Genomic DNA, 18,491 nt, shown 5'->3' on the forward strand with positions numbered 1-18,491 from the left:
AGAGAGAGAGAGAGAGAGAGAGAGAGAGAGAGAGAATTTTAATATTTATTTTTTAGTTCTCGGCAGACACAACATCTTTGTTTGTATGTGGTGCGGAGGATCGAACCCGGGCCGCACGCATGCCAGGCGAGCGCGCTACCGCTTGAGCCAATCCCCAGCCCCTCCAATCCTTTGTTAAAAAACATTTTACTCCATAGAACTTTGGGCCGAGGCAAGATAGAGACCAAAGAGGCAGAACCATGAGAGGACATGGTAGCTGGCTCCCACCCACTTCCAGTGCCCACAGGCAGGGATCAGTGTCCCATTAGGGGGATGGTGACCAGTTCCCAGGCAGTGACCAGCAGCAAAGTGAGCTGAAGTCAGAGCAGGGCTGGGAGTGATTGATGAGAGGGACCCTGAGGAAAAGCTCTGGGGAGACAGTTTGGAAGGGCTTGGGAAGAAATGCGGGCTTTTCCTCTGGATGCTACAAGCAGAAGAATGCCCGAGGGACTGGGGTGGGGACATCCAGGTTAGGGTTGCAATAAAACGAAGTGGACACTGCTTGTCAGAAAGGCCAGCAAGCAACCAGGATCAAGAACCACACATAGAGGATACCAGCACTCACACCCACACCTAGGTTTAGAAAACCCATCTCTCAGGGTGTCGGTGACTCCACAGAGGCCCATGGTGAGCCCCTGGGCAGGGGTGAGATGTGGGAAATCCCAGGCCTGGCAAAAAGTGCTCCGGCCACAGCCAGGCCTGGCCCCCAAGGAGGGGCTCCGTGGTGACCAAGACAACATCCAGAGAGCGGGAGCAGAGTGGCTGGGAGATCGGGGCCCAACCCCAGAGCTGGGGTGCCTGCTCACCAGGCTGCCCTGAGCCCCTCTGAAAGGGCACCGCCCAGGGCTCAGCTCACTGGAGGCCCGAGGCAGCAGCCAGAGCTCTGGGCTGCCAGAAAAGATGGAGGCAGTGAGGAGCCCAGGACGGGGAGAAGGGGGAGGGCACCAGGACTCCAAGAAGGACTCCAAGAAGCCTGGGAGCCCCAGTGAGCTGGGGCACTTCCCAACAGCTCCACTAGGGGTCACCATAGCCGCAGAGTGGGTGGGGGCTCTGAGCCAACCTCCTCCCTCCTCCCACCACACCCTCTCCCCAGGCTCTGGGGGACAGATGTCCAGCCAGTGAGGTGGGGGTGGAGCAGCAAAAAAATGCTCCTGAGACCACTGAGTGGTCAGGCTAAATGGCCGGCTGTGAATGTGCACGTGTGTGTGCCCACACGGGTGTGCGTGTGCAGACCTGCGTACACTGGATACAAATCTAGTGAGCGTGATAGGTGGCCCCGTGTTCCTATGAATTGGAGCATGTATTTTGGCACAGACCGCTGTCCGGATAAGTCACATGTGTGAAAATATAGGACCACACTAGCACGAACTCACACTGGATAAAATCCTCTTGTCCATGATATGCTGTTTTTGGGTTCCTCTGGGCATGAATGTGCCCATGAGCACATATGACTATGCGTGTACAAGCATATTCTTTTGCACAAGCCTGATGTGAGCCTGGGAATGTTTGTGTGTGTGAGTTGAAGGTATGTGTGAAGGGGTGTGACAGTAGTGGAAAGGTTTGTGCGGATTATGAAAGGGGCTCGTGCTGGGAGTGCAGCTGGGGGCACATGAGTGTGTTCCACAGTGAGTGTGAGTGTGTGAGTGTGAGCCAGTCCATGCCAAGGAGCGCCCTGGGGGAGAGTGTGAAAAGAGACTCAAGTGTGAAGACGAGCCCTGATTGTCAAGGTTTGGGAGAGGACCTGGGCATGGGGGCTCATAGTGTGTCGTGTGTGTGTGTGTGTGTGTGTGAGGGGGCGAGTGTGTCACCGCTGCCACTCCCAGGGCAGGGTGGCCCCAGAGCCCAGGCACTCCCTGGCTGAACCCATAGCACACCCGCGAGGGAAGTGTGGCTGAGGCTCCCACCTGAAGATTGGCCCAGTCCTCAGGTTTCACTCATGACCCTGTGACATCAGCGGCAGCAGCTGTCCTCGCCGGCCCGGCCCCCCAGCCAAGTCCCCCAGAGTTCCAGCCCCAGCCTGAGGTGGGCACGGCGCTGCGGGCTTGTCAGTCGCCACTCCGCTTCCGTCCAACAGTGAGTACCGCGCCCCTCCACTCCAGCCCAGCCGGGGACCCCAGGGCCGGCACCCCCAGCGACAGGCCACCCTGGCCCCAGCCCCAGCCTGGCTCCAAGAAAGTCTCCACTTTGCTCTGGCACCGCTGACCTCCTGCCCACACCGGGCTCTGCTGCCTGTGCCCAGGCCCTACTCTGCCCGGCTGCTCTGCCGAATCTCCTTCTTCCTTGACCCTTTCTTTGTCCCAAACTTGCCTCTCTCTGTCCGTCATTGGTTCTCTCTGCCCCTGCCTGGCTGGCTGTCGTCACCCTCAGCGAGGGTCCTTGCTCTGGTGACAAAAGCCCCGTGGCTAAAGCTTGGCTTAGGACAGGCACAGAGTGACCCAAGGGACAGGGACAAGGCTTCAGTTTCTTCAGAAGAGAGTAGGACAGTCAAGACAGTGACTTTGCAGGGTCTGTGTGCAGGGGCTCAGAAGCAGGGTGCGGGGAGAGCGTCAGGAGGCCGGGTGGGGGTGGCGGGTGGCGGGTGGCGGGTGGCGGGTGGCGGCGGCTCCTTTGCTTCGCTGAAACAGGAATCTGTGAGATGCCAGCAGAGGACACATCCCAGGCTGTGCCGCCAGCGACGGGCTGGGCTCTGCCCACCGTCTCCGCCCTCCTCCAGCCCACTCAGCTCTGGGGCTTTTTTTCCTGAAGAAGCTGAGCCCCAGGAAGAGGAGGGGACCAGTGGAGGGGACCAGAGGAGTGGCAGGAAGATAGGGCCATAGCACCAAGGGGACTGGGCGGGGGGGGGGCCGGGCTAGGAGAGCCCTGGGAGGATTCAGGAGGGCATGTAAGGCTCAAGCATGGGGTCAGGGGGCAGTGCTTGGCAGGCTACAGCCCCTCCCTCTCCTGGCAGAGCAGGGCACGGGGGTAAAGGGTGGGCAGTGGCTGGTGGAGAGGGTGGAACGGTCTGAGCCCCAGCTGAGTTGGGGACAGTTTGGAGATGCAGGAGCTCAAGAGTGGTGGGGTGCCAAGTGTTGCTGCATGTCAGAGGGACCACTTGAGAGAAGGATCTAGAAATCTAGAGGGCCACAGGAGACTTCTAAAGAATCACTTTGTGTGAGCGGGAGGCCCGAGCCCCCTCCCCACTCCATTGCCCCGTCAATCCCCAAGTCCAGTCATCTCACCCCCCGCTGAGGTCTGGGGTCAGAGCAGGGGCCAGACATGTCTGAGGGTGCTGTGGGAGGTGACGCCCAGGTGGGGACCCCACACATGCGAGGACCTCTACCCAGACCTCTTGCAGCGGTCACCTGCACAAAACTAAATCAGCCAGCAGAGCCTGGGAAGGTACTAGGAGGCCATTTAATTCAGCCACACTGGGGAGCCAGGTTGAGGTGGGTAGCCAGTCTGGAGAGAGAGGAAGGAGCTAAACTTCAGAGAGATGGGGTGGAGTCAAGAGTTACAGTTGCCATCACTCATCTGTGTCAGAGACAGAGGGTGACTGTGTCCCAGATGTCTGACTTGGGCCAAGGAGACCCCAGTAGTGGCAGAGGCTGGAGTCAGGTGTGGAGGGTAGAAGGGGAAGGCAGGGAAGGCTGGTTCTCCTAGACCCTTAAGATTCTCCTGGCAGCATCCCCAAGTCCCCTGGTCATGGCCAGCAAGCCACATCACCTGTGTGGGATGAGATTGAAGGATAAACATACACAAGGGTGTTTGGAACCTACCATGTCAGGCAGGGTGTCCAGGTGACGGGGACTCCACACAGGCCCTAGGCCACATGGCACACAGGCCCTGAGCCCTGCCCGTAGGGCTCCTCAGAAGCCCACTCCCAGTTCCACCCCAGGCATCGCTCAAGGAATTGTTCAAAGATCTTAAGGAGTTTGGGGAAGTAAATGAGGTACTTCCTAGGCAGCCCCTCGTCCAGCCTGGTCCTGCTTGTAATTTCTGATTGGAAACAGGCAGTGGGGGGGCTCAGGACCAGGGGTCACCTCCCCAACCAAGGCTGGTCTGCTCAGCTGGCTTCCCTACCAGAGTCTCTGCCCTGTCCCAGGCCAGGCCCGGGGAGCCCTGAGTTGTATGCCAAGGCTTGGTTCTCAGATGGTGGGTGGTTCTGACCAGGTCTTGCCTTTGGGGGCAACTCTGGCCACCAGAACAGGGAGGAAGTATGGACAATGTCAAGGAGGAGTTGGAATAATATGGGGGGTGGGCATTTAGAGAAGACTCCAGAAGAAGGCAGAGGAGGGAGGGAACTGGAACTCAGAGAGTAGCAAGGTACTCGCCAGGTGAAAAACCTGCCCCTAAGGCCTCAGAGACCAGGTAGGAGATGGGAGGAGGTGGAGGACGATGGGTGTCAATGGCCACTCTACTGGCTATACAAACTGTCGACCCCTGACCCCTCTTATAGGAGGCCTGCAGGTTCAGGAGGGTTATGTCATTTACCTGGAGCGCATGGCTAAAGCCACCAGAATTCTGTCCACAGTGGCCAACCGCCCTGCTCCTTGGGAGGAAGCTAACTCTGGGCAGGGCTGGGTGGGGACACAGGTCACTCCTGAGACTCAGGGGCAGTGGGTAGTTAGGGGCAGCCTGAGGGCTAGGGCTCTGAGTAATTCTGGTGACTTCTGGAGGGGTCCCCAGTCCAGCAACGGCAGGGACAAGCCAGGTCTCCCTGTGGCTCCATCATGACCTGTTAATTGGGGCTGGGGTCCCGGGTTCCCTTTGCCTCTATTGCCCCTGCCCAGCCTTTCCCGTGTGCCGCCCGTTCTGCCTCATCAGCAATGGCTATTTTTATTCCCTGCCGTTTTCAGTCAACAGCCCGTGTTGGGGGGGTGGAGTAGCAGGAGGAATGAGGGGCTCCAGGAGCCAAAGGGCAGCAGGGTAGGGAGGCAGGGGGCCATAACCCCCTCAGAGGGCCCTCTGCCAGGAGTCCTAGCATAGGACGAAAGGGCAAACCCCCAATAGTCACTGGTTCCCACTCTGCTTCTGAACTGGTTTGTGAAACCCTGCACCCTCACCCACCCCAAAGGTGCTAGAAGGTCACGGTCTAGTTTAGACAGAGGTAGGACACACAGCCTAGTAGTAAGAGCCAGTCAGAGTCAGGCACAGTGGTGCACGCCTGTAATCCCAGTGATTTGGGAGGCTGAGGCAGGAGGATTGTGAGTTCAAAGCCAGCCTCAGCAAAAGCAAGGCTCTAAGCAACTCAGTGAGGCCCTGTCTCTAAATAAAACACAAAAAAGTGTTGGGGATGTGGCTCAGTGGTAAAGTGCTCCTGAATTCAATCCCTGGTAGCCACCCCTAAAAAAAAGAGTCAATTAGGGTCTCTTTAAAGAGGGCTGGCCTGCTAATCCCAGTTTACTACATCATCTTCATCTGGCAAGTTACCTCCTTCTCCATGCCTTGGTTTCCTCATCTGTCGAATGGGGTGATAACAGAATCGTGATGAGCATTAAGTTCTTGGCATGTAGTCAGCTCTACATATCTACTCACTAATAGTACTGTGGCTATCACCAGGCTGTTGGGCTTGGAAAGAAAATGTCTTGTGCGGATGAGAGAAATTAGGTCTCACCCAGCTCTCTACCCGCTTCAGAGCTGGGGGTGGCAGTAAGGTGTTTTCTCCCTGTCTGATCTCCCTGGGGCAAGTCCTTTATAAATTGGGCAGCAAACTCCCTCCCTTTTGGCCTGAGGTCCGCAGAGGTTGCTGTGATCTCTGTGAAGCAGGCCAGCAGGTCAGAGACCCCGGCTCACGTCTTAGCAAGATCTCCCCAAGATCTTCTTGGGGTTTGCAAGTTCTTGGTCAGCCTGATTTTGCAGAAGGATCTTCAAAGAGGAGGGGAGAAAACCTCCTTGGGATAGTTTCTGGGTTGGTAAGCTCTCCAGCTAGCCGTGGCACTGGCTGAGGGTCAGGGTGGAGCTGTCAGAGCAGAGGGCCCAACCTGCCACCCTTTCCCAGAGATTTCAGGTATAGCTGGAGGCCTGATGGCCCTGACCCCAACTCCCAGTGGCCTCAGCAGGAAGGGCTCTCAGCTCCACACCCCCACCCTGATGGGGCTGGTGAAGGGGAGGGGGAGCCAGGCGGGCCATGCTGTTCTCAGGCTCTGGGAAGGGCAGAGGGCTAGGGTGGAGTAAGGGGTGGGGGCGCTGTAGGGATAGAAGAGATAAAGGCAGGACACTGTCGGGAGGCAAGGGCAGGAGAGGGGAGGCGGCTCTGTGTCCAAGCGCAGATGAGGGGGTCAGACAGGCCTGTGGAGGGGGATGTGTGCTTGCCTCTGTTTGGGAGGGGGCATCCAGGGTATCCAGGTCACTGTGCTTGGGGCTCCTTAGAAAGATCTGAGGCAACAGAGAGCAAGGAGCCCCAGACCTGGGTGGAGTCTCCTCATCCCTTCCAGCAGCTGGGAAATGACTCATAGAGCTGATGAGTGAGTGAGAGAGAGAGAGAGAGAGAGAGAGAGAGCAGGCGCATGCATACACTGGTGATCTATAGTGGAGGTTGGGGGTGCATGTGGCAATCAGTTGGTGCCAATAAAAACCATACCTTGAGGAAGGATCTCTATCAAACTATTGACCTCTGTGCCATTCACCCTCCTGCCTCAGCTGCCAACACAAAGCCCCAGGAGGCCTGAGGACAGTCCTGCCAGGACCTGCTGGATGCCCACCAGAGCCCACAGCTTTCAGGAGCTTGGCTCAAGGACTCTGGCCTGCCCTTTGAAGGAGACAGTTGGGCAAGGGCCAGGCCAGCCCAGGGGAACATCTGTGCTGGAGGAGGGCGGCCATGTCCAGTCCAGTCCCCCAAAGGATTGGAGGGAGGCCATGTTTGTAGTAACAGGCACGCAGGTTTGGCGTGAGAGAGAGCTGTGTTCAAATCCTGGCTGTGCCACTTGTTAGCAGGGATGACAAAAGTAAAACACATTGAAGAGGCATGGACACTGAGAGCACCAAATGGATGTGTCCACTGTTCCTTTTTGTCAGACGTGATTTCTTTGTGGGCCTGTGCACATCAGAAATGTGAGTCGATGTGCTAAGATTTGAGGCTGGAGGAACGGACTCTCCTACTCCAAGGAGACTCTCCCCAACCTATGGAAGCCCAAAACTCCACACCTGGGGAAACCATCCAGCGCAGGCAGATGAGCTGTGAGGGAGTTAGCAGAAGGGGTCACAGCACACAAAACCCCAATATAGCCCACTTGTAGGTTTTCATTTCATAGAGTCGTGAGCCAACAAGAAGCACTCTGCGCAGAGAGAAAGGGTCAGGCTGAGGAGCAGAGGCAGAAGTTTGGGGAAAACCACCCAATGTTCCCGGAGAGCCCTTGGACATCAGCAGGAAAGGGACTGACTGTGGAGGGAGGATCTGTGATGGATCCTAAACAGGAAGCCAGCCCTGACACACAGTGAGTGGCCACCTCTACCAGTCTTAGCCCTTAGGTAGAATAATTATCAGACTGGTCGCATCAGGAGACTGGGGGAAAAAAAAAAAAGACGTTTGTTCTGATCCACTGAGCCCCACGGAGCAATCAGCATTAGCTGCCCTCACTGGCTCAGGAGCTGTCCCCCACCTGACCCCATGTGGCTTCCAGAATTCTCAGGGCCCCTGAGCATCCAGGGGTTTCCGTTCTAGGCTCCCAGCTGCAGGCTACTCTCCAAGGCCCCTTGGAACAGATTTCCTCTGCGGAGAGTGTTAGGCCAAGAGGGGAGAGCCACCTGGGGTAACTTCCTCCAGGCCTGGCCGGCCAAGGCCACAGCCTCTCCCTCCTCTCCAGCCCTAAGTGCTGGCCGAGGAATAACACAGCCACCCACTTCCCATCTGCACCCACCTGCTCCAGCTGAGAAAAGGCTGTGACTTGAGACTGACAACTAGGGGAACACGGGGGCCAAATTTTCACTCTTGGAGCTGGGCCACGGTGGGAACCCCAAGAATTCGGGGAATAGTCCATTGTTGTCTATGACTAGGACAGAAAAGTCTGATCTGTTTCACTATTCCAGAAAGTTCTGAGTCTGAGCCCCCACTGCAGATGGAGCTTAAAGGGGGTCTCCACTGACCACCTAAGAGCTCTGGGTAGTTTTTCTCTCAAAGACACAAAAATGTCAGACATCGGTAAGTGACGATAACTCTGCTAGGGACCAAGGACATGCCTGATTGGCAGGAGGGGAAGGGGTGGAGTCTTGAGTAGGGCCATCTCTTCATCCCAGGGATGTGCATTAGAGTGAACAGGGAGGGCTGTGAGGAGCAGGTCCCCTCCGTTCTTGGTCTTTCAGGAGAGTACCAGAGTGGCTTCTATAGCCTGGGGGATTTCAGCCATAGTGCAGCTGGGTGGGTTTCTGGATATTTGAAGAACCCGCCCTAAAAACATAGGTCACCCAGGAGGGAAAGTTCTAGAAATATATGGCAACAAGTTTGGGGGGTGGTCTATCCTGAGCTTTGACTAGTCAATAATTTGGGACTCTCAGGATCATAGTGAGAGATAGCCTTGAACTGAGGGAAAATCAACATCCAACAGGCAGCCCTCCATAAAAGACCTGAGATGAAGGGTCACAAAGGGAACTTGAGTAGAGGTCAAGGTAAAGTCCTACACCTGGGTTGGCATTAACCTTGTATCCTGCAACTTTGCCATAATCATTATTGGTTCCAAGAGTCTTTTTGTCTATTCTGATTTTGTACATAGACGATCGTATCATGCAAAGACAGTCTCATTTCTTCCTTCCCAACCAGTAGACCTTTCATTTTCTTTCTTTTTAATTTTTTTTTTTAGCTGTAAATGGTTACAATGCCTTTATTTTGTTTGTTTATTTTTACTCAGTACTGAAGGTCGAACCCAGTGCCTCATGTATGCTAGGCAAGTGCTCTACCACTGAGCCACAACCCCAGCCCTCCTTTTCTTGTTTTATTGCATTAGCCATGACTCCAGTCTGATATCAAAGCAGTAATGAGAGGAGACACCTTGCCCGCTCCTGGATCTTAGTTTCTCACTATTATAATCAATGTTAGCAATAAGGTTGTTTTTTTTTTAAATAAGGACTTGTTTATTTTGAGAAAAAAGGTCCCAAACATCAGGCTGTTCACAAAAATAACCCACAGTATCAACTTTAGAAAACAAATAAAGACTATTATACTAATTATTCTTCTAGAGGATGCACTTAGCAATAAGGTTTTTGATAAAAGTTCTTTATCAACTCCATGAAGTTTTTCTCTCTTCCTAGTTTGCTGAGAGTCTTTATTATGAATGAGTGTTGGATGGATTTTTTTTTCTTTTAGTATAGGGGATTGAGCCCAGATATGCTCTACCACTGAATGACACTCCCAGCCCTTTTTATTTATTTTTATTTATTTATTTATTTTTTATTGTTGGTTGTTCAAAACATTACATAGTTCTTGATATATCATATTTCACACTTTGATTCAAGTGGGTTATGAACTCCCATTTTTACCCCGTATACAGATTGCAGAATCACGTCAGTTACACTTCCATTGTTATTTTATTTTTTAAAGATATTTTTTAGTTGTAGATGGACACAATATCTTCATTTTACTTATTTATTTATTTTATGAGGTGCTGAGGATTGAACCCAATGCCCCATGCAGGTGAGGCAAGCGCTCTACCACTGAGCTACAACCCCAACACCCTTTTTATTGTTTGAGTCAGAGTCTACCTAAGTTGCCCTGGCTGACCTCAAACTTGAGATCCTCCTGCCTCAGTCTCCTGAGTTGCTGGAATTATAGGCGTGCCTCATCTTACGAATGAACGTTAGACCTCTTCAAATGCTTTTTCTGCATCGATTGATATGGTCATGTGATTTTTCTGAAGCCTGTTGATATAATGGATTACATTAATTAATTTTCAAATGCTGAACCCACTTTATATACCTGAGATACATCCCACTTGGCCGTGGTATCTAATTATTTTAATACATTGTTGGGTTTAATCTGTTAATATTTTGTTGAGGTACGCTTAGAGCGAAAAGGGAAAAGAGAGTTATCCAGTTTGTCAGACAGGGAGACCTAAGAAGACCAGAGCTGAGAAGGGTGATGGCACCCTCCACAGGTGATTGGACTGCCTGAAGGCATGCCACCTTGGGATGAATGGATACAAAGGGTGTCCAGGCCAGGGAGAAAAGGCCTCTGTGGTCAGACTATATCTGGAGTTGGGTGTTCCGATTTGGCGGAGCAACAGGGAAAGACAATGCTGGGCTGGACCTGCTCCAGGAAGAGATGCCTGGCCCTCCAGCGTCCTCACCCTCGGCTCCCTGCCTGCGGACAGCTGGCCCAGCCTGCGCCTCTCCCAACCCTTCCTCCCCCACCCATCCAGGCCTACTCCAGCCCCCAGGAAGCCCTGACTTTACCCACTTCCGCCCGTACTTCCGTTTCAGAGGAGGATCCATGAGACTTCTCACTTGCTAAATGGTCTCCAGCCCTGGCTCCTGAGGAGCTGGGTTTTAGTCTTGGCTCCGTCCTTCTTTTATCACTCTCTAAAATTATCTTATTTGCTTCCCTATTTGCTGTCTACCTCCTCCCTCTGGAATGCAATCTCAGTGAGGACAGGGACTTTGCCACCGCCATGGTCCAGACCAGAGTCCAGCACTTAACAGATGCTCAGAAAACCTTTGCCAAATGTGCCCTGGAGAGAGCTGCTGCCTCTCTCTGGGCTTCAGCACCCTATGGTGAAGCAAGGGGGTGGGACTCATTGCTCATTCAGGTCCTGGACTCCAACATCCTCAAATGCACTGGGGAAGGGTCCTGGGGCCCTCAGATCCTCACCTGCTGTGTCTCGGGGAGCAAGCTGCCAGGGCTGGTGGGAGGAGGGTTGGAGCTCTCATCCTGGCCCCCTTTGCTCGCCGTGGCCCAAGAGCCTCATGGAGGTGTGCCAGCACATGGCCTATGTCACGATATAGTGTTGTCAGAGCTTTGTCCCTGCCAGGAATCCACCAACCATATATGTCCTAGATGTCCTTTCATACCTCCACTGACCCACTGAAAGCAACACAGCTTGTCCCCATCTGTCGGAGATACATGGAAAGGATGGACAGGGAAACGTATGTGCTGGCCAATTATGGCCCTGGGAGGGCTCTCCAAGGCTGCAGGATAAAGCCACCCTCCCACTGGCCTGACATTGACCCTGGCCCCACTCCTGCCCTTCCTTCCTCTCTCTACCCCAAACAGTGTTTGGGCTCCATGTGGGGAATTCCCTGTGTCCTGCCTCTGTCTTTGCTCTGTCTGTTCCCTCTGTTCCCTGGGATGTCCTTCCCTCTGTTTCCCTGTGTTCCTATTACTCATCCTTTGAGACCCAAACCAAGTCACATCTTTCCTCCTTCTTGGAAGTAACACTCACCCACCTGAACTCCTGCAGCACCACCAACTCCCCTTTTGAGGGCAGGTTTTGCCGTCTTCTCATACCACACATGTGTGCCCAGATCCCCAAGCCTCAGACTGCCTGCCCTCTGCAGGCAGGACACCCGGCTGGGCACCTTTGTGTCCTACTCATGGCACATGAACAAAAAATGAGAAGAGGATGAAAAGATGAATGAACAGATCAAACAGGAGAATCGTGGGGTCCCTGGAAGGGTCCCTATCCAAGGCCTCATCTTTTTATTTAGTCATTCAACAAACACTTCCTGAGTGCCCACCTGGTGCCTGGTGCTGGGGCCCAGACAGACACAGCTGCAGTGTTTCAAACTAGTCGGGGAGAAAGACAAACAAGTTAGGCAAACAAGCATTTATGACTAATGATACATGATGTAAGGAGAACACAGAGGACTGTGGTAGAAAGTAAGGGAAGTCGAAAGTCACTTGGAATAGGGGACACTTGAATCTAGACCAAGGGTCTAAGAAGGAACTTACATATGAAAAGGGCAGGGCAGAGCTTCCGAGAGACCAAGGAGCTGGGGATAGGCCCAAAGGCGGGTACAAGCCCCGTGGTCAACAAGGTTGTTTTTTGACCCGAGCAACTGTTTGGGGGCCTGGCTTGATGGAGACTGGGTGGAACCAAGCAAGGACACAAATGCTTCATCCCAGTCAGGGTTCCTCTTGGCTAGCCGTCCAGGAGGCAGTGGACTCTACCAGTGTGGAGTCCATAGGTGTGGACACAGTTACAGGAACGCTTCCACCCCACAAAGATCACGCCCCGAGAAACTCTAGAGATTAGGTAAAGAGAGAGAGAGCCAAGCAAAGGACACTGATAAGGAGCAGCCAGAGGGGTAGAAGAAGAAGACATGAGCGTGATTCCATGGAGGCGAGAACATGGAATGTTCCAGAAAGGGGGGGGCTGTGGCCAACTAGGTTGAAGGCTTCTGAGAGGCCGGGGAAGGTGAAGACAGAAACGCACGCGCAGGACTTGGCAGCGGGGAGGGCGTTAGTGATTTGACAAAAGACGTCTCAGTTGAGCGGGGGAAACGAAAGCCGGTTGGAATGGGCTGAGTGGCCGAAAGGTAAGCAAGTAGAGACAGCTGGGGTAGACACTTTCCAAGAAAATTTTCAGTGAACAGGGACAGAAAAAAATAGCGCAAGAGATAAAGGGGGTGTGAGGGTGGCGGGTGCTCTGTCGTGGGTGACACTAGTGCTTGCTCCTAGTGGGAAGACGTTGATGAGTGGTCAAGAGAAAAGGTCACTGGGGGATGAGGACCCGGGGAAGGGCAGGGGTCTGTCCTGAGCCCAAGGGGAAGACTTGGCTTTGGGTCTTTCTTATCCTTCTACTATGACAGGATAGAGGGAGAAGGGGTGGGGCTGTGTGGACGGGGGGTGCACGACGCTCCCACGTTCTCAGTGAAGGCCGGGGCCAGGTCGTCACCCAAAGTACCATGGGAATGTGATAGTCTGAGGAAATAAGGGACACAAAATATCTGTTTTCCAGAAAAAAAAGTGGAAAGATGAGACTAGTAGAAAATTCTGCCCTTACAGGCTGGCAGGATTGAGAGCAAAGCCGAAGTGCGTACCCACAGTTTCACTGTGAGCCCAGCCCCTGGCGTCTTTGGCAATATCCAGCTGCTGAGGGGCCACTCAGGGTTCCTCAGTGTGATGAGGAGAGAGGAGGCTGGGCCTTGGGGCGTTTGTAAGACTGGGCGAGGAGGAAAGTGAGCCCGAAGGGGTCTGCTGCAGGGGGGACAGGGCAGGACCAAAGGACTGAAGGTACCAGCAAGCCCAAGGATCACAGCAACCAGGCCCCTGAGCCACCAGCTGAGCCAGTGGGGAGAGGGAAGAACAGGGATATTGGAGGAGATGTGGTTTCTGGTTACAGTTTGGGTTCAGGGTGGCTTTAAAGGAGAAAGGGGCGCAGAGGAAGAGTGCCTCTAACTTACTCGTCCATCAGCTCATGGGTTAGGGTGGTTTCCTTTATTGAGCACTAGGCAAGCTACAGTACCGACAAGGGTAGGGATCCAGCCATCCAGGCTGGAGGGAGGGCTTCCTGGAGGAAGTGGTTCTTGTGGAGATTGAGTCTGGAAAGACAAACTGTAGCTCTCCTTGGAGACAGGACAGGTGTTCAGGAGGCCAGCAGATCACAAGCAGAGGCATCGCAGGGGCAGCGATGGGAAGCCCTTGGCCCCTTTGTGAAAATGGAAGCAGTACAGGCCAGAGGTGGGCCCAGGTGGGGAAAGGGTTGGACACCCAGGGAGGGATCATGGAGGAGCCAAATGGAGGCAGGAAGCCACTGGAGGATTTAAGGGAGGGGTGTGTGGGGGTGAGAGAGAGGGGACAGGTGGCGGGGGATCAGATTTGTGGTTTTAGAAATACAGATGATGGGATGGAGATGTACCAGGAGGGAGGGAGGGATCGGTGGGAGGCTCTTTGAAAAGAACAGGTAAACATGCAAACAGTCACACTCCTGGAGAATAGAGAGGGCAGTGATGCCGGGGAGGGACATCCACGGGGTGTGGGAACTGACCAGATCTGCCAGTGAGGCTTTCTGCATCCACCCACCCAAACTGGGCTGCAGCAGAGGAAGATACTTCTTCCCTTCACATCATGAAACATCCGCATGTGAAGTGGCTTCAGGCTTGGTGAGAGGGTCGGGGCACAGGAAGTTAGGATGAAGGGCAAATTTTGAAGGGAGAGACGGGTGCTGTACAAGGAGCGCCGCCCCGCGGCAGGGAAGGGGGAGCTCCTGGAGCAGAGTGGCCACTGGGCTGGGCCTTGTCCACTGTGAAGAAAAGCAGGAGTGGTGTGGGATGCTCAGGGGGTTTGGCTGAGAGGAAGCACTGGGTCTGTCCCCTGAGTCTTATGACTCCAGTAAGGGTGGTTTCTTCAGGGATTGGGTTGGGACCCGCCTGTGGCTCTGGGTTTTGTGGTCCCCCAGGGCTCCTATGAAGTACCAAGTGAGCAGTATCAAGATAAGGGGATCGTCGGGCTGGGGACGCAGCTCGGTGGCACAGCACTTGCCTAGCATGTGCATGGCCTGGGCTGCGTCCCCAGTATGGAGGCAGGGAGGGAGATCAGAGGATTGATGCCAAATGGGTCCCTCCAAGGCCATATGGCAGGCCACTGTGCTCATGTGGTGACAAGTAAATGTGAGCCTGCGGGGGATGGGTGACGGAGAGGAAGGTGTGGAAGTGTGTGGCAGGGCCGTGAGGGCCTGTGTGAGGGGGCTTCAGGTCGGGTGTGCACGTGAACGTGTGGGTCAGTGAGCAGCTGCAGGACAGGATGGGTGGAACGAGCAGAGTCATCTCTGGGGAAACACGACTCCTTGAAGCCTGGCAGGGAGCAGCTGAGGAGCCGGGCACGGGGTGTGGCCAGCTTGCCCAATGGCTCTGGCCTCTCCGTGGCAGTCCTCCCCATTTGTTGACCAAGCTGAGAAGTACACCCGCCGGCCAGGACAGGGGCACTGCTACAGCTCCTGGACCCACCGTGGGAGGGCTGCTCTCAGTGTAGTTCTGGGGGTCTTTGGGGGTCTGTCTGAGGCCCTGCATTGGGAGTGGCTCCAGGATTCGTGCATGTGACGGCTATGTGTGACTGGGCTGCAGTGGTCTCCCCAGTGTCTGCTGATGTTGTCATTCTCCTAGGGACATTTTCCATAAGTGACCCAGCACTGCTCTTCCCTAGGGAACAGGCTCAGAGCTCTAGACACGAGGGGCCAGGGGCCAGAAGAGGCACAGGACTGACCCAGGAGACATCTATGCAGTGCCCACAGGCCCCAAATTTTCCTGGTGGATACCCCTTCTCCCCATCTAGTTCATGGCCACCAACCAAAAATGGTCCCTGAGAGCTCTAGCCCTGCCCCACTGAAATGGTCCCCATGACCTCTCTTGTATGTCCTCTAATATGTTAGCATCCTAGTTCTCCTGACATGTCCCCCACACACCCTATCGGCTCCTATCTGCCCAGGGATTTGAATCCCTGCCGTGGGAGGGAGCTGTCAGACCCTCTTCAAGGCCCGGATTCTTCCTTCTTCCCTGCCTCAACCTAATGCCAAATACCACAGAGATCAGGAAGGGGACTCCATACCCCGATATCCTTCCTCTCTCCTCTCTAGGCCAGGGATGGCAATTACAGGCAGAGGTGCCACATTCTGGTCCTGCCCTGGCAGACATTGCTAATCAATCACAGCCATCAGTCTGGCTGGGACCCCTGTATGATCTCCATCCACGTCTCCAGGTAGTCAGTATCAGCCAAAGCACGTGGCCTCTAAGATACTTTAGGTGACTTTCACCAGGCCCCTTGTCCTGGCCTATCTAGAGGTCACTGGACACAGCCCGCTGAAGTTCTCTCTCTGTCCCCGTAGGCTGACGCCACACAGTTCCCAGAGCTCAGGCCCAGGAGGCAGTTGACGGCATTGGCCAAAAGTCCCCAAGGCAGAAGAGGATCTGCTTGGTTTGCTGTCAGTCCTGAAGGGGGCCACACCACTGCTGGGGAGAGTGTGGTGCGAGGCCCAGGGGGATGCTCTGTGCCCAGCACCTGGGCAGCAGCAGCACCTGGGCCTTGCAGGCACATCTCCCAATCCCAGGGCCTGCACACCTACCTTCCTGGCCCAGCCCCTGGGCAGGCAGGAGGTGAGGAGTGAACAGGAGACCCAGGGAGGGGTGGCCACCCAGGACCCCGGGGCTGCACGCTGCAGCCAGCCGGCTGCCCACCGCCCAGCTGGCCCCTGAGCCCAGGATGCAAGGATGGCCAGCTCATCTCTGCCCACCCTGGTGCCCATCGGCCCCGACTGCCTGCGCCCCTTCACCCGGGAGTCCCTGGCAGCCATAGAACGGCGGGCAGTGGAGGAGGAGGCCCGGCTGCAGCGGAACAAGCAGATGGAGATCGAGGAGCCCGAACGGAAGCCGCGCAGTGACCTGGAGGCCGGCAAGAACCTGCCCCTCATCTATGGTGACCCCCCGCCGGAGGTCATCGGCATCCCCTTGGAGGACCTGGACCCTTACTACAGTGACAAGAAGGTTGGGACCTGGGAGGGCTCCCTCCATCTGTCTGTCTATTGCGCATCTGTCTGTCCCTTGGCCTCACAGACTCTTTCCCTGCCTCAGACCTTCATCGTGCTCAACAAGGGCAAGGCCATCTTCCGCTTCTCCGCCACACCTGCCCTCTACATGCTGAGCCCCTTCAGCATCGTCAGGCGTGGCGCCATCAAGGTGCTAATCCACTCATATCCTGCCAGAGTGGGAGAGGCGGGGGGCCAGGGGTGGGCAAGACGGGGCGCTCTGGGACAGGAGACCCTCGTCCACCTCCCTCCCCTTCCCACCTACTCTCTCACTTTCCTTGACCGCCCCCACGCTCTTCAGCATGTTCATCATGATCACCATCCTGACCAACTGTGTATTCATGACCATGAGTGACCCGCCTTCCTGGTCCAAGGACGTGGAGTAAGTCTCCCCTCCCAGAGCCCCAGCCCTGGCATGGCCCATCCCAGGCATCTGCACCTCTGAGGAGGCTTAGTGACGCAGATTTTGTCTTTCAGGAGGGCACACACTGTCACTATGACCCTCATCAACACCTTAAGTCCCCTGGGGGAAGGCATACTGTCACTCTCACCAATGTCCTCTGTCCTTGGGTGAAACATTTTGCCTGCGTCCCTCCCTCTGTGTGAGGTCTATCACTGCCACACGCACCCCTGCCTGGGTGACGTGCCTGGCCCTGGCTGGCCCTCTGCCCTCAGGTACACCTTCACGGGGATCTACACCTTTGAGTCCCTCATCAAGATGCTGGCCAGGGGTTTCTGCATCGATGACTTCACATTCCTCCGTGACCCCTGGAACTGGCTGGACTTCAGTGTCATCACGATGGCGTGAGCAGGGGCCTGAGGGTGGGGGGAGGGCAGCCAACCAGCTGGCATTCTCAGAGGTGTGGACCACAGGGGCCGTTGGCCAGTAGTGCAGATTGTGAGCTATACCATTCTCGGGGTGGCCCTGCCCAGGGCCTGGCTTGGATTCTCTGCTGATGTCCCTTTCACACATCATCTTTACCCACAGAAGGCAGCCTGACCCAGGCTTTGCCACTGGGCCAGTGGGCTAGCCATGCCTCAGCAGCAAGGCCACTATACTGTCCTCCCCAACACTTGGACCCCAATAGGAACCTCAGGGTATCTGACCTGCCCCAAGGCCCCTGTGGTAACCCTGACCACAAGAATCCTAGGAAGAACCCCTGATTTCTGTCCCACCACTCACTGGGCTCTGACACACCCCCACTGGTCTCTCCCACACCAGGTATGTGACAGAGTTTGTGGACTTGGGCAACATCTCAGCTCTAAGGACCTTCCGGGTGCTGCGGGCCCTGAAAACCATCACCGTCATCCCAGGTACTGGGGAGGTGCGGGAGCCCCTGGCCTCAGCCAATAGGTCTCCTGTCATGCCCAAGCCTAGAACCTGACGCTCGAGTTCCAGGACCCTGACCCAGGGTCACATCCTGGGCTCATGTTAGTGGAGGACACATGCCACAGCCTGAACACAAAAGGATCACATGGCCAGAGAGCCGAAGAGGCCCTCTGTGGGAGGCTGGGCATCTAAGAGGCAGGGTAGAAAGGTGGGAAAGAGCACAATCCTCCCCATGCTACTGTCCGCCATCGACCCTAGGCAAGTGCCCTACCCTGTCTGCACCTCCGTTTCCTTCTCTGCAAACTGGATAAGAACAGTGCCACTCGCTGGGTTGTTCTGAGGACCGGTTGCCTAGCGTGGGCGAGCAAAATAAACCAAAATAAATGCATATGGAGAAACTGGAGACAGTTCCTTCATGGAGGAAAGATGATCTGAAAGGGATGGAGAAAGGGCCGTAGGAGGAGGGAAACAGTTAAATCCTGATGCTAGAAAGTGCCTTAGTCCTCTCTAGTCCAAAGCCCTGTCGTGGAGTGAAGGAAGGCAAGACCCAAGATGGGACGTGCTTACGGAGGGCCTGCCACACACAGGCCACTGAGTGGAAGCCACAGCTGCCTCCCTCTAGGCCAGCACCCCCCAGGCTCAGAGGGGTTCTTTTTTTAAAATTTAGTTATAGATGGACACTATATATATATATATAGATA

The 18,491-nt window shown here is 55.0% G+C and overlaps 1 protein-coding gene across 2 annotated transcripts in view; it reads left to right on the top strand.

Moving 5' to 3' along the window:
* Positions 1-2,040: 2,040 nt before the first annotated feature.
* Scn4a (sodium voltage-gated channel alpha subunit 4) overlaps positions 2,041-18,491 on the top strand; it is a 42,862-nt gene continuing 26,411 nt past the window's right edge. The window contains exons 1-6 of one of the 2 annotated variants that reach the window (XM_077110609.1): positions 2,041-2,112; positions 15,765-16,419; positions 16,507-16,624; positions 16,752-16,842; positions 17,136-17,264; positions 17,683-17,774. In XM_077110609.1, the coding sequence (XP_076966724.1) occupies positions 16,147-16,419; positions 16,507-16,624; positions 16,752-16,842; positions 17,136-17,264; positions 17,683-17,774 (703 nt within the window). In that variant the 5' untranslated portion in view covers positions 2,041-2,112; positions 15,765-16,146. Of the gene's footprint in view, positions 2,113-12,445; positions 12,481-15,764; positions 16,420-16,506; positions 16,625-16,751; positions 16,843-17,135; positions 17,265-17,682; positions 17,775-18,491 lie in introns of those variants that run through there. The other variant, XM_076871233.2, reaches the window with a different exon arrangement.

The sequence above is a fragment of the Callospermophilus lateralis genome, chromosome 11 (assembly GCF_048772815.1).
Source record: "Callospermophilus lateralis isolate mCalLat2 chromosome 11, mCalLat2.hap1, whole genome shotgun sequence".
NCBI lineage: Eukaryota > Metazoa > Chordata > Mammalia > Rodentia > Sciuridae > Callospermophilus > Callospermophilus lateralis.